The 12,977-nt window shown below is 40.8% G+C and overlaps 1 protein-coding gene across 3 annotated transcripts in view; it reads right to left on the bottom strand.

Annotated features, from left to right (window-relative positions):
* The window catches only part of LOC122884612 (kinase non-catalytic C-lobe domain-containing protein 1), a 40,020-nt gene extending 35,742 nt beyond the window's left edge, over nucleotides 1-4,278 (bottom strand). For 2 of the 3 annotated variants that reach the window (XM_044214734.1, XM_044214735.1), the window contains exon 1: nucleotides 3,609-4,277. In XM_044214734.1, coding sequence (XP_044070669.1) covers nucleotides 3,609-3,710 — 102 coding nt within the window. In that variant the 5' untranslated portion in view covers nucleotides 3,711-4,277. Of the gene's footprint in view, nucleotides 1-3,608 lie in introns of all 3 variants that reach the window. The other variant, XM_044214733.1, reaches the window with a different exon arrangement.
* Between the last annotated feature and the right edge of the window lie 8,699 nt (nucleotides 4,279-12,977).

Genomic DNA, 12,977 nt, shown 5'->3' with positions numbered 1-12,977 from the left:
ACAATTTAGGTTGTTGCCCTGTAAAATTTGAAGGGGCGGGTCTGATCTGCATCAGCGCTCTGGTTCAGTTTCTGGTTGCGCTTGTGTGAGGAACTCTCTTTGCTCTTTAATAATTACATGCTAGTATTCAGCCTTTAGTCAGATTTTTCCATTAGCTTGCAGCTATTTAGCTAGGTCGACCATTTGCTGTTCAAAACAATAGAAGACGGAAGGAGGCAGAATGCAACAGCCATCCTAACTACTTAGGGCTGTACCTTACTCTGGCTAGCCAGTTTAATATAATGATTCAGCTACTTTAGGAAGGACTTTCAGTGTAGACATGACTCTTTGCAGAGCATATCATTCATTTTAATGTCAAGCAATAGAGACCAGAAGGCAGAGTATTCACGTGTCCTTCTACTCCATGAGCACCTAAACGCACCATCAAAGAAGCGTTTTCAGAACAGTACCTGCTCTCAACCGCATTTCAGTCAGCTAACTCATGTGGATGAAAATGTAAATACAGAGCGTGCAAAGTTAAAGTTTGGTGTTAAGGCTCGGACCACATCCCTCTCTGCAGCACAGAGGGGCGCTGGAGAGTGATAACAAAGTTCTAGAAACTAGATCCTACAGGTGGATGCTGGGGTGGAGATGGATACTACGTAACATGGTGATAATGCAAAGTTGTTGTTTTTTTAGCAGCAGCAGATACAGTGTACTGCAAAGATACAGAGAGGGAGATAAGGTAAGATACAGATATAGTAACCAAATGGGAATGTCTGTTTTAGGCATTTTAGGTATTTAAGTATTATATATTTAAGTATTTTATATCCAGCATTGTTTACATCCACATTTACTAGCAAGCAGTCTTCTTCTTTTCTGCCTTTGCTGGTGCATTTCTGCCACCTGCATATCAGTGGAATGCACGTAACACATTTCTAGAATCTCAGTATACAGTATATATATCACCTATACTGGAAATATGCTGCAGAATGCAGAGCATGCCACATGAGTGCAGCATGACCCAGGTTGTTTGCCTGAACTTGCTTGCAGGATTCACTCCAATATCAGACATGTTGACTAAGCCAGACTTTTTTTTTTTTTTAAATTAAAAACTGACATGCTCACACTGTTCACTGTAATGAATTACCTCTCTCAAACAAGCTTCACAGATTGATTTTCATAAGGAAACAAAGCTATGATCTGCTTTGGAAATCGCCGTGTTGTATGTTGTAATTAAGATTGAAGAAGGGAATGCAAACTTTAGGCTTTTCTGGAGACATTTTCAAGACAACACTTGTAGGTAAACACTTCTGATAATAAAGCCAACATCACAAGATCACTGGTAGAGATCTGAGCTTGGTGGAAATGATCTCTCCATAATAGCTTATAGCGCTGACAGCAACGTTTTTTTAAGATTTAAAAGTATGGCCTTAATAACTGAATACCCCAGCTATAGGAAGCTGCATCATCTCAAGAATAGTCCTTGTCTACAGTAATTACTTGAAGGCATCACAAGTTAAGTCATGCTTAATTATTATTTGATACAGCACCTTGAACAGTGCCCTAATTTTGACACTAGCAGCAGAAAATCCAAGGGCACTTGGTACACAGAGTACACGACATCCTGCTCACGCACACAAACACACACAAACCCTTTTTATGCCATGGAGTGACTCTGCACACCCACATGAACACACTACATCATCTGTGAGCCACTATTACCAAATGGCCCCATTTATCGTGGCAAACGCAGTGATCTCAGAGATTCCACGCAGCAAGCGGCATAATGCTGCCGTCTGATTATTACAGGATCTTCTGTTCGGTTTGCAAGTGAACACAAAAGCTGGCCTTAACTCAGACAGAGGGGCGGAGGTGGGGAGTGTGGGTCATCACAAAGCAGCAACTGTCAAACACTATATCCAGTACTTCACTTTTTTTTTTCTTCCATGACATCATTTATACCACACCAGAGAATCCCTCAATGGGAACTTATTTTTACTCAAACTGTGAAAGTAACAAAGTCTTAACGGCTGTAATCTCTGTGATATCCAACAACTGGAAATCACCACATTATCTCGGACGGACTGCAGGAGAAGTGTCTGTTTTGCTTTATGGCTCTCTTGTAGGTGCAGGAGAGCCGCAGCAGATTGGGAACAAAGCATATCGATGTGATCTAGTAGGGTAGAGCACAATTACAGGGCAGAAAAATGCCACTTCAAGCAGCAGCGGCGGCACCAGCCCCATAAATAGACAGTTTCCCTTGAGAACAGTGCGGAGGAAAGCTAGAAGTCTCTCTCACCCCCCTCAAGTTAAATATGCTGTCCTACATAAGTTTGCCTCTGAGCTCCAGGGTTCTGATGAGACTTCCTGTCTCTGCACGCTGGGACTGAGAGGAGCAGTGAAAGAAAGCGCCAATAGTCAATGTATTTATGTTTGAAGTTACTACACTTTCAAAAGAGTGACTCATTTGTTAATAAGATGTTCACTGACAATGCATTATATTGTCTAATCGTTGATCCCTTGTGACATTTCTGCCAAAAATGTCTTTGAAGACCCTAACAACTACATTTCCCATCTCTCAATTAAAAGGGGGAAACTAAGTTACAATTCAAACACAGCTACCTACAAAAGTTCACGTCCACTAATAAAGTTATAGCCAGTAGAAGGACATATACTCAACTTTGAGGTTCTTGTACTACTTTATACTTTTCAGAGGGAAATAATACCTTTTACTGCACTCCATTTACTTGACAGTTATTGACAGTTACTTTTCAGATTAAGATTTTACACATGATGAGCTTATGAAACACAATGCATTGGCTTGTTTTTGGAGTGTGACACCTTACAAAAAAGAGAAGAGAAGTCTGTTTGGGGCCCTTCAGATGTCTATGAGACCAGATAGTGATTTACCCTATGAACATTTAAATAGCTGTTCAGGGCTAAAATAGGTACAATTATTACATATTTCACAAAGATGCAGTCCAAAGTCCAAAGAATGAATGCAAAAGTATGTAGTAGAACTTTGGTTTCTCTTCTTTTCTACTCCAATAATCATCTCAGGGCCCCCTAGATTTAGGGGCCCAACCCTTATCGAGAACAACTAAACTACATTACTTAACTGTATATAAAAGAGTTACTAAAGTACTTTTCATACTTTAAATACATTTTTGCTTATACTTCTGTACTTTAACTTAAGTGAAATTTCAAATGCAGGACTATTTGACTTATTTTTAGATTACTGATACTTTTCCTTAATTTGATTAAATGATCTGAATACTGGAGAGAGCAAGAAGTTTTAGTGTAATATATGTATACACACACACACACATATGAAGAAGAATGCAGCATCAGTTTCATTGCCATCTGGTGCAGACTTTTAACATTAACTGACAAATTTTAAGTCTTGATGCAGCTGAGGTGCAAATCAAATATTCTAATAATCCAAGGCCTTCAGAAATCCTCTGCAGCTGACTTAAAACCTCAGCAGGTTGAATAACTATTGTGGTTTTTTCGTGATGAAACATGTATCTTTCAATGTAAGCTTACAATGCCTAATGAGTAATTTACCCTTTTCTCTTAAACAAATCACAAAATGTAATTCTAACTTCTTCATATAACACCCTCACCTCATCCTCCAGCAGTGGAGGCAGATGCTCCAGGTCATAATATCCTCTTTCCTCAGCTTTCCCCAAGTATGTGACCGCTGCATCACTCCCCGAAGTCTCCATTGCAGCAACTTTGATTCCCTCAAGTAGTAAAGCGAATTTCGGCCCAGGCAACAGTGTTTCCAGTCGAGACAGATGGCATGCCCGAGCTCTCTGGGTGCACCGAGCACAAGCTGGGGGGGGGTCGACTACTTGCTGCAGTCCAACAGTCAGTCGACGGCCACTGCGGGACACTCGGGTCCAAAAACAACGGCGGAGAAAACAGGGGAAGCACAGCAATGCGCCTGAAGCGAGCGTCCACGGCGTGCCGGGGGAGGAGGCGGTGGCGGGGGTTGCTGGCCAGTGTTTGAGGCTGTCATGGCTACTACACCTCCACAGAAACAGGCGACACACTGAAGGCGATCGTGCAGTTTTCTGAATCCTCCCCTCCCCCGTGGAGGAGCCAGCGTTGGCAGGGTGCTGCTGCCTGCATGCTACAGTTGGCTCCACGCCTCCGGCCACAGTGTGACTCACATTCTTCACTTACTCCTTATTATCTCGTCTTATTCCTGCGATCTGTTTTCGACTGAGGTGCCGTGTGTGTTAATGTGTGCTGTCGTTCTTCCACTACACTGTAGCAGTGGTGGAATGTCACTAACTACATACTCAAGTAGGCTACTGTAAACTGAAGTACAAATCTGAGGTACTTGAGTCTTTTCTTTCCACTCTCTACTTCTACTCCACTACATTTCAGAGGGAAATATGGTACTTTTTACTTCACTACAATCATCTGACAGCTTTAGTTATTAGCCTAGTTACTTTTAAGAAAATTACAAATTAAGATTTTTGCATAGAAAGCTTATAAAATATGATGTTTTGTTATAAATTAAACTACCCAACAGTATATAGGCCTACAGCTGAAATGATTAGCCTATTAATAAATTGGTCAATTGACTGAAAATTCATTGGCCAGTATTTTTGATAATCATATCTCATGCAAAAACATTTCATGGTTCCAGCTTCACACATGTGAGGATGTGCTGCTTTTTCCTTTTTAATTATTTGAATTGTTTTAATTCATTTGGAGGTTTGGACTATTAGTAGGACAAAACAAGCATTGTGAAGGTGTCACTTCGGGCTAAGAGAATTTGTGAAAGGCATTTCTCTCAATCGATTAATCGAGAAAACAATCATTAATTGCAGTCCTATACAAAATAGTTAAAAATGAGCTCCACCTCAACCAACAACAGTGAAATCCTGCTTTAAATGCATGAGTAATAATAATCTAATGATATAATATACTGTATAACTTTATAACAGTCATAGGGGCCATCTTTCTGCATTGAGTACTTTTATTTTTAATACTTTAAGTACATTTTCCTGATAATATTTACATTCTTTTACTTAAGTAACATTTTCAATGCAGGACTTTTACTTGTAAATAGGAAGGTTCGACAACAGGCAGACAGAACAGGCAACCAAATCTAAAGGAGCATAAGCAGGGAGGCAAGTGCCCACAAAGGCAAACAAGGGTCCAGTAGTCAGGCAGGACAACCAGACAGAAGACTGGAACCCTAGGGCTGGGAAGACATAGTACAGGTGCTAAAGGGCCGGTATATACTAGGGGAGCTCATGTTGGCATTAGGAGCAGGTGTGCAGGTGGGTGTGGGGTTCATGATTAAAGGCAGGAATACACACAAGTGCTGGACAGGGAGGGAACGGCAAGTTTTACACCTTTTTCATGGTAGACATTTTAAAACTAAGACCTAAAGATGGCTCAGTTCCAATCAAGGGCGTAGGTTTGCATATGGACGGTAGGGACATGTCCCTACCAATATTTTGGGAGGACAGAATTGTCCGTACCAATATTTGAACAAACTCGTTCACATTATCTTTGGAGTGAAGTCATATTAAATCATTCCAGTGTGCCCTCCCAGAGGCTGCGTCCAAATATTGGCCGAGATACATGTGACTGTTGCTTAGCTGTTGGTTCAGAACCACGGACAGCGCTGAGCGACAGAGAGCTGCAAGCCACAAACAGCTGTTTGTCAAGTGTCCCAGTAAGCCACCACAGTGAGCCAGCATGCACCGTACCAGGGCCCTGAAACTAGCTCACCTAAATGGAATGCAGTCACTTTCAATGTTATCAATTACACCTGTGCTTTTCCTGCTGTGACAAGTCAAAATGTCTGCGCTTTTAGAAAGTTTCCCAGTCACAAGTATGACGTCGATGTTGATGTAAACCCTATTTACAAGTCAGAAACTCAAAATTACTATAGCTCCTATATGACGTGAAGGTGGCACAAACACCTAAATAGAATACAGTAATCATTATGCAATCATGTGCTTCCCCCACGCTATGACAAGTCAAAATGTGTGCTGTGTGTGAAAGGTCTAATACAGAAACGTTAGTAGCTGATAGACGTAACATCAGTGAACTGGCTGCCATCATGTCACCTGCTGGTAGCCATGCAGATGTTTATTTATTTTGAGATAACTCTTGAAATCTACACACCTAGTGGAGAACAATTTTCCAAGTTCCAGGTACAGAAACTGCTGACAGCTTGTTCTGTTTATTATCCAGTGCCCGGGATATTGTTTTGTTTTTTTTAATTATTATTGTTTATAGATAACATGTCATTCTTAAGTGCTGAGTACCACACACAAAAACTTCACTCAACTCCACTGTACTGTATTGTTGTTGATGCAAATCTCAGAGGTAGATATCCAAAACTGTGTGCATGGCTTCAAACCTGAGGATTTGCAATTCGGGTGAACTGACCCTTTCATTGTTACCAATCTTTCTCACCCACTTCTGTCAAACATTGATCTATTAAAATGTGCCCAGTCTTCTTCACTTCACTGATATTTGTCCAGGCTTTGAAGACTTTCCCAGTCTTATTGACCTACTTTGGAGGCAAAGTTATGCCTTTCAGAAAAGCAGCTGGTCCATAGCTGGAGAACATAGTACCACAATCCTGACAATACCTGGTAGCATCCTACAGATTTAGTTCATTTTACTGGCATGCTATAAAGCATGTCAACTCTCTTGAGGAATGTGAGCTCCTCAGCCATGCAACCCTTCCTGCTTTCATATTATTGATGCAGTCACTCTTGCACACTTGTAGATCAATACTATTTGTACACACTGATCCATCTTAATTGCCCACTCTTTTTGAATATCATCTTGTGCTGCGTGCTAGTGATGATGGGAAGCCTGTCTGGGTGCCAGCTGAGCCCAGGGTGGCAGGGAATGAGATTGCTATTGTGCCGGCGGTGCCCTGTGGCTGCTGAGCAGTGATAGAGAGGCCTCCTCTCTGGCCAGGCAGAGGGGACCCACTATTAGATTTGTTGACTGGTCAGCGTTCTGGCATGTCGAGATAATAGCGGGAAATACTTTTACTTCAGCAGTCAGGCAATTAATGTGATCATACATATCCTGGCATATTCCCATAATGACTTATTACTTGAGAACAAGGCAGTCTATTTGATCCTTGTTGGCACTGTACAGTAGCCAACTGAGAGATACATTCAGAAGGTATTTCATCTTCAAAAGGATTAGCTCTGCACAGCTTTTCGCCGCTGAGAACAGCTGAATCATTTACAGCGAGGCAGCACTTGGCGGGGATGAGCTTGACATTGGAATCGGAAGTCATCTGATAATATTATGACTGCTCAGTTTTGTCTGTTCTCTTGTTTTAGACGCAAACGTGCTCTTTTTCTTACGTTCTAATTCAAACTTTCGTTACTTCTAATTTAGCTACATTTTCCAGATTGAAAAAGAATGGCTATCTTTTTGTTCTTTTCAGTTTTGATTATGACCCGTCCTGACAGATACATTTGTAAGCACTCAGTGACACATGCTGCATTCACTTCTTTGGTTAAAACATTCAAGCAATGTTGCACTTTATGTCATGCCCCAATCAGTGATGTCACAGCAGCTGTTTTGTCTTTTACAGCTGATGGGAGCGGTTGTATCATGAACCGGAGTGTGACCAGAGTCTAGATGCATGTTATGAAATGCTATATAACGCTACTTCAGTGAACAACAAAGGTTTTTTTTTAGGATAAAGGTCTTACACATTTTTTTAACTTTTGCTTTTTTTAATGAAAACACTGGCTTTATTTCTGTGTCTCAAACTAATGCAAAATAAGTCTCTGTTGTAAAAAACACAATTACAATTACACGTGAGACATTTATGGGGCTGGGTCAGTTCACAAACTAGTTCATTCAATCAGAGTTTTCAAAGTTATCCAAGTAGGTGATGTAAGTGAGAAATGATGCAGCAGAAACCTTATTCACAGAGCCAAAATGGCTCGGACCAACCGTGGCCTTATGCTAGACTTGATGAAATACCTACCAGGACTGACCCAAGTACAGTGATCCAGTTCCTGCTGCCAAAACTGTCCCAAAGCTGGCATAAGTGCTGCTAACTGGAGCCTAAATATGTCTGCACCTCCACAGTCTGGCCAAATAATGAAATACATGGATCAAAGTCGGCTCACGTTTGGTCATATGTTTCCAGAAAACAGATGAATGCACTGACACTGAGCCACAATGTCTTCATTATGGAGATACAGGTGGCTCAAACACATTAAAAGATTTTTTTCTTCAAACTGCTTTTAGGGGACATACAATGTGCAAACAAAAACTTTTGTTTTTTATTCATGATGTGTTCCATAGAGCAGCGAAATAAACATTGTGTAAAAGCTAAAGTTGCCCTGCTTACTAGACTAGTAAAAGTGTCTTTAAATACTCATATATAGAAACAAAATGTACAACAGAGAATATTCTCAGACACAAAAACCCACGCAAATAGAAAAAAAGGGCTGTGAACCAAAACTGGGATCCTGTGTGTGTCCCAGGCTGGCTGACCTATGCAGTCTGGACAGGATTGTTACAGGGCAGAACCATGACGAGGCTGGAAGGTCAAGCCCGTGGACAGTTGTCAGCCCTTGGGGAATGGTGAATACCTGGCAGATGTGCCCCAGAAACAAAAAAACTGCCAGTTCCTAGAGTGGACAGTTGTGGTATGATGCCTTAAAAGTGTAGCTCAGGGTTGTGGCTCAGCAGAGAATTTCCTGTGAGAATATCTGACTTAGCAAAGCAGAAAGGCTTTGGGATGTTGAGGTATGCAGGGAGTCTAATGAAGCGTTGTGTTTAAATGAGCAAGATAAACCACATTTAGTAGCATGTAGTATTGATTTTACGCAAATGTTAAAGCCCCATAGTCTTTTACATCAGTCACTGGACGTCACCTGCTGAAATCCAAAAGAATAGCTGGGGAAATGAGTGAGGCTAAAGTTAATTTGTAATGTTGGCTGGTGCAACCAAGAACTACAAACTTTAAAGGTCAGTTCACCCAAATTACAAAAAAAATAAATAAATAAAAATCGCACTTACCTCTAGTGGCATACCTAGCCATGCAGATCATTTTGGACCTTGTTTAACACAGTGCTTTTACATCCATCTGTTTTATTATTTTCAATTTGCGTATAAAAGAAATTATCAGTATTATCACGTAAAAGCAAGCATGCAAAATAGTTTTTCCCTTGATAGCTAAAGGACAACAACAGTTTATCAAATAAACTCTTCGTTTTGAACTGCCCCTCCATTCCCTCCCTGAAAAGCTTTTGAGCGGGCACATACATCGACATTTGAAGCACGTTGTACATCATAGCTGTCCTGGCAGGATTTGTTGCAGTGAGCAGTGTCTTGTAGTTGTAGCTTTACCACACGTTCCTTTGGCACTCCCAAAGGTCTGTCCTACTCTCACCTTTACTCTCATCTCCTCTCCTTGAAAATATGTGTTCAGGGTTTAGACGTCCACAAAGAGCGATGTATCTGACAAAAGCAACGGTGACATCTGTTTTCCCAGGACCATGTTAAAAAGTAGGGGAAAAAGAAGGAACCTATTTGGCTCCTTTGGCCAGAATGGGAACTACGCAAACCATTGTGAACAGAGACAGCACACACACACACACCCACAAAGACACACAGTAAAACTCTTGCAACAAGGCAACTACGCTTGCCTCGTAACTCTTCCAATTTCATTTAGCGTGACAAGCTTTCTGTGGGTAGACCTACAATAATATCTGGGGGATTACAGAATGAAACACTGGCAAAAAGAAAATAAATGGAAACAGTCTTGATTGCTGTATTTACTGCACAAGGTTGAAAGCTATTCCCATGGACAGAACTAAGGACCTGGGGAGGAGATGCTTTAGGTGTCTATGTCACCTCTGGAACAGCTGGTGGAGCTGAGGGCAGCACAATCTGTCCACAGTTTAAAGCACACACATTTTAGCTCAGTGAATCAGATCGCAGTGACCCAATTTAAGTTTTCACCTTTAAATGCGTGGGTGTTTTGCCAAACCAGCATACCTCGGGTCTTTAGAGATTTGTTACTGGAGTAACACAGATTGAGCTACAGATTAAAACAGCAGTGTTTAAAAATGTTTCACACTATAGCATTTACAATAAGAACCCCTACAAAACATATTTTAGCACTATTCACCTGTTTATATCTTAAACATAGCCTAGTATATGTTGTTTTTATTTACATATTGTGTTAAACATAGGCTTCTGTGACTGCTCAATGACATGAGATTTATCAAACAATTAAGAGAAAGTATTAAGAGAGTTCTTATGATACTTTCGTGGTGACAGTCCAGTTCTGCTGTCCTCGTGCTCCAGTTCTTCCTCTAAATTATCTGACACTCGACCCAAAGATCCTCATCATCAGTTGCTTCAGACCCAACTTTATTTTCAGAGTTACTGTCAGCCGAACTCTCAAAATATCAGAAAAGTGCCAGAGTCAGAGACACAAAATGAGGCCAAACTGGAAAACACAACATTACCCGGGCTACTACTACCTAAAGACCCTAGAAACCTGTAAGAGAAACACATCGGAGAGACTTAAGGCAAAGATACTGCAGGAGGTGAAAGAGACTGGTGCATGTCAGGTAGTTATTGCTGATTTGGTCCGCAATTTGCATCAAAAATTGTCTTCTCGGAGTCATCAGTCAAATCTGAACACACAGACATGATACACATATTTTTAGATTCAGCGTGACTTACACTTTCTGAGGATGCAATTATCTCCGATGTGCATAACGAATAAACGTCCATAAACACAGGGGGAAAAAGCTCCTTAATACGGTGGCCAACAAGGGCAAACGCACTGCAACTGAAGAAAACACGCTTCAAATACACAACACAACCTAATACACAAACGCACTGCGAAGACAAAATGACAACAGAAGTGTTTCCAGAGGACACCAAAAAGGTTTGTGACTCACGAAGTCGGGTCATCCGTTCATTGTTTTTCTGTTATTTTGTTTTGTACTGTTTCTCCACTTTGCGCTGTCTGATCGGCAGCGCACACTTACCTCGTGGGAGCACGCAGATTCAAAGAAAACGTTTGTAAAGCATTTTTGAAACTGAAAATTAAGGTAAATTTGAAGGAATTTGGAAGGAAAAGTTTTTTGGAAAACTACTGTTAATCAGAGATAATAACCAGGTTCATCAGTGATGACAGACGGACTGTAGCCTGTTAAACATAAATAGTGTTTCCTACGTTAATGTCTGACATAAACACTAAATCTCTTCACAAATCATTAAAATTACTCACAGAATTCCACTATTTCGCTTGCGAGCTACATGCAGCGGCCACTTTCAGTAGTAGAGCAGAAGTCAGAAACCCACAACAAAGCCGTGTTTGGCACTTTTTAGTGTCCTCTGGAAACACTTCCGTTGTCGTTTAGTGTATTTGCAGCGCATGTGTTGATCAAATTGATGATGTTTTCTTTATTTGCTTGTGTTTCGTCTATTTGCATGTGTTTTCTTAAGTTGCAGTGCGTTCTGCATCACACGACCGTCCAGCGACTGTCGTTAACAATTAAGTTGTTAAGTTGGTGGTGAACACCTTTCCTCCATCCACCACTGGCTCAGTTGATGACCTTGTGGACAATGTTAATGATAAATTAAGATTCTCATTAGATACAGTTGCTCCTGCACAAACAAAAACAAGGCAATTCATTGGAAAATCAGCTGAAGAGAAATTGTCGAAAAGCTGAGAGACGGAGGAGGAAAAGCAAACTATATGTTCGCTTAGATATTTTTAAGGATCAAGTTAAAATTTACAATAATGCAGTCAGGAAAGAAAGACAAGCCCTTTTCTCAAATATTATCTCAGAAAACCAAAATAATCACAAGGTGTTTTTTTCTTGGTGTCTTCTAAATCCATCGCCTGCTCTCAGTCTTTGATATAATGTCAGAAGACGCCGTCAGTGAAGAAATTAGCAGGATAAAGTCTTCTACGTGTGTCCTAGACCCCACCCCAACCAAACCTAAATCCTGCTTCCATAGCATCGCCCAAGAAACAACAAGTATAATAAACTCCTCTCTTACTGTAGGTTTCTTCCCCACAGCTTTCAAGACTTCAATGGTAAGACCCCTGCTCAAGAAATCCAATCTAGATCACTCTGAACTAAACAATTACACACCCATTTCTAATCTACCTTTCTGTGGTAAACTTTTAGAGAAAATAGTTTTTAATCAACTACTTTTTAAAAGGACTCCGATCTGGTTATCACAGCACAGAGACAGCGCTACTGATAGTTGGAAATGGCCGGAGAGTTATTACGGATGCAGACAATGTGGCTGTCCCTCTTCTCTTAGACCTCAGTGCAGCATTCGACACAATCCACCACAACATTTTAATTGACAGACTCGAGAAATGGGTGGGTCTCTCTGACAGCGTTTTAGCTTGGTTTCTGTTACGTTTAGTAGGAACTGGACCCAAATGCAGACTAGGAGGCAAGGCAGGCGCAGATAAACGGTGTAATAATGTTCACAAGCTTACAGGGGTCGTCAGGCAGACAGAGATCAGCAAACCAGGTTGCAGTCCGAACAGGCAAATAATTCCATGGAGGGAGAAGACAAAATACAACAGAAACACACCATAAATCCTAGACAACACGAGAGACAAAGGCCGGGACGCTAGACACCAGGATAAATGACGATCTGACGATGCTTGTTGGACTTAGTATACAGGTTAAATCTAATGTCACAAACCTGGGAGTGATTTTAGATTCCGATTTAAATTATATTTCTCACAACAAAGTCATTAAAACATAATTTTTCCGTCTCAAGAAATATTGCCAGTCAGACCTTTTCTAACTCAGAAAGATGCTGAAATGCTTTCATTACTAGCCGTTTAGACTACTGTAATTCACTTTTTACTGGATTACCCAAAAAGTCTACAAGAAAAATACAAGAAGTTCAGAATGCTGCCAGGGTCTTAACTAAAACAAAGAAAATGGATCACATCACCTCTGTACTTAAGA

Source organism: Siniperca chuatsi, linkage group LG11 (assembly GCF_020085105.1).
Source record: "Siniperca chuatsi isolate FFG_IHB_CAS linkage group LG11, ASM2008510v1, whole genome shotgun sequence".
NCBI classification, from domain to species: domain Eukaryota; kingdom Metazoa; phylum Chordata; class Actinopteri; order Centrarchiformes; family Sinipercidae; genus Siniperca; species Siniperca chuatsi.
The sequence above is the reverse complement of the archived record's forward strand: the minus strand, read 5'-3'. Positions and strand labels throughout refer to the sequence as shown.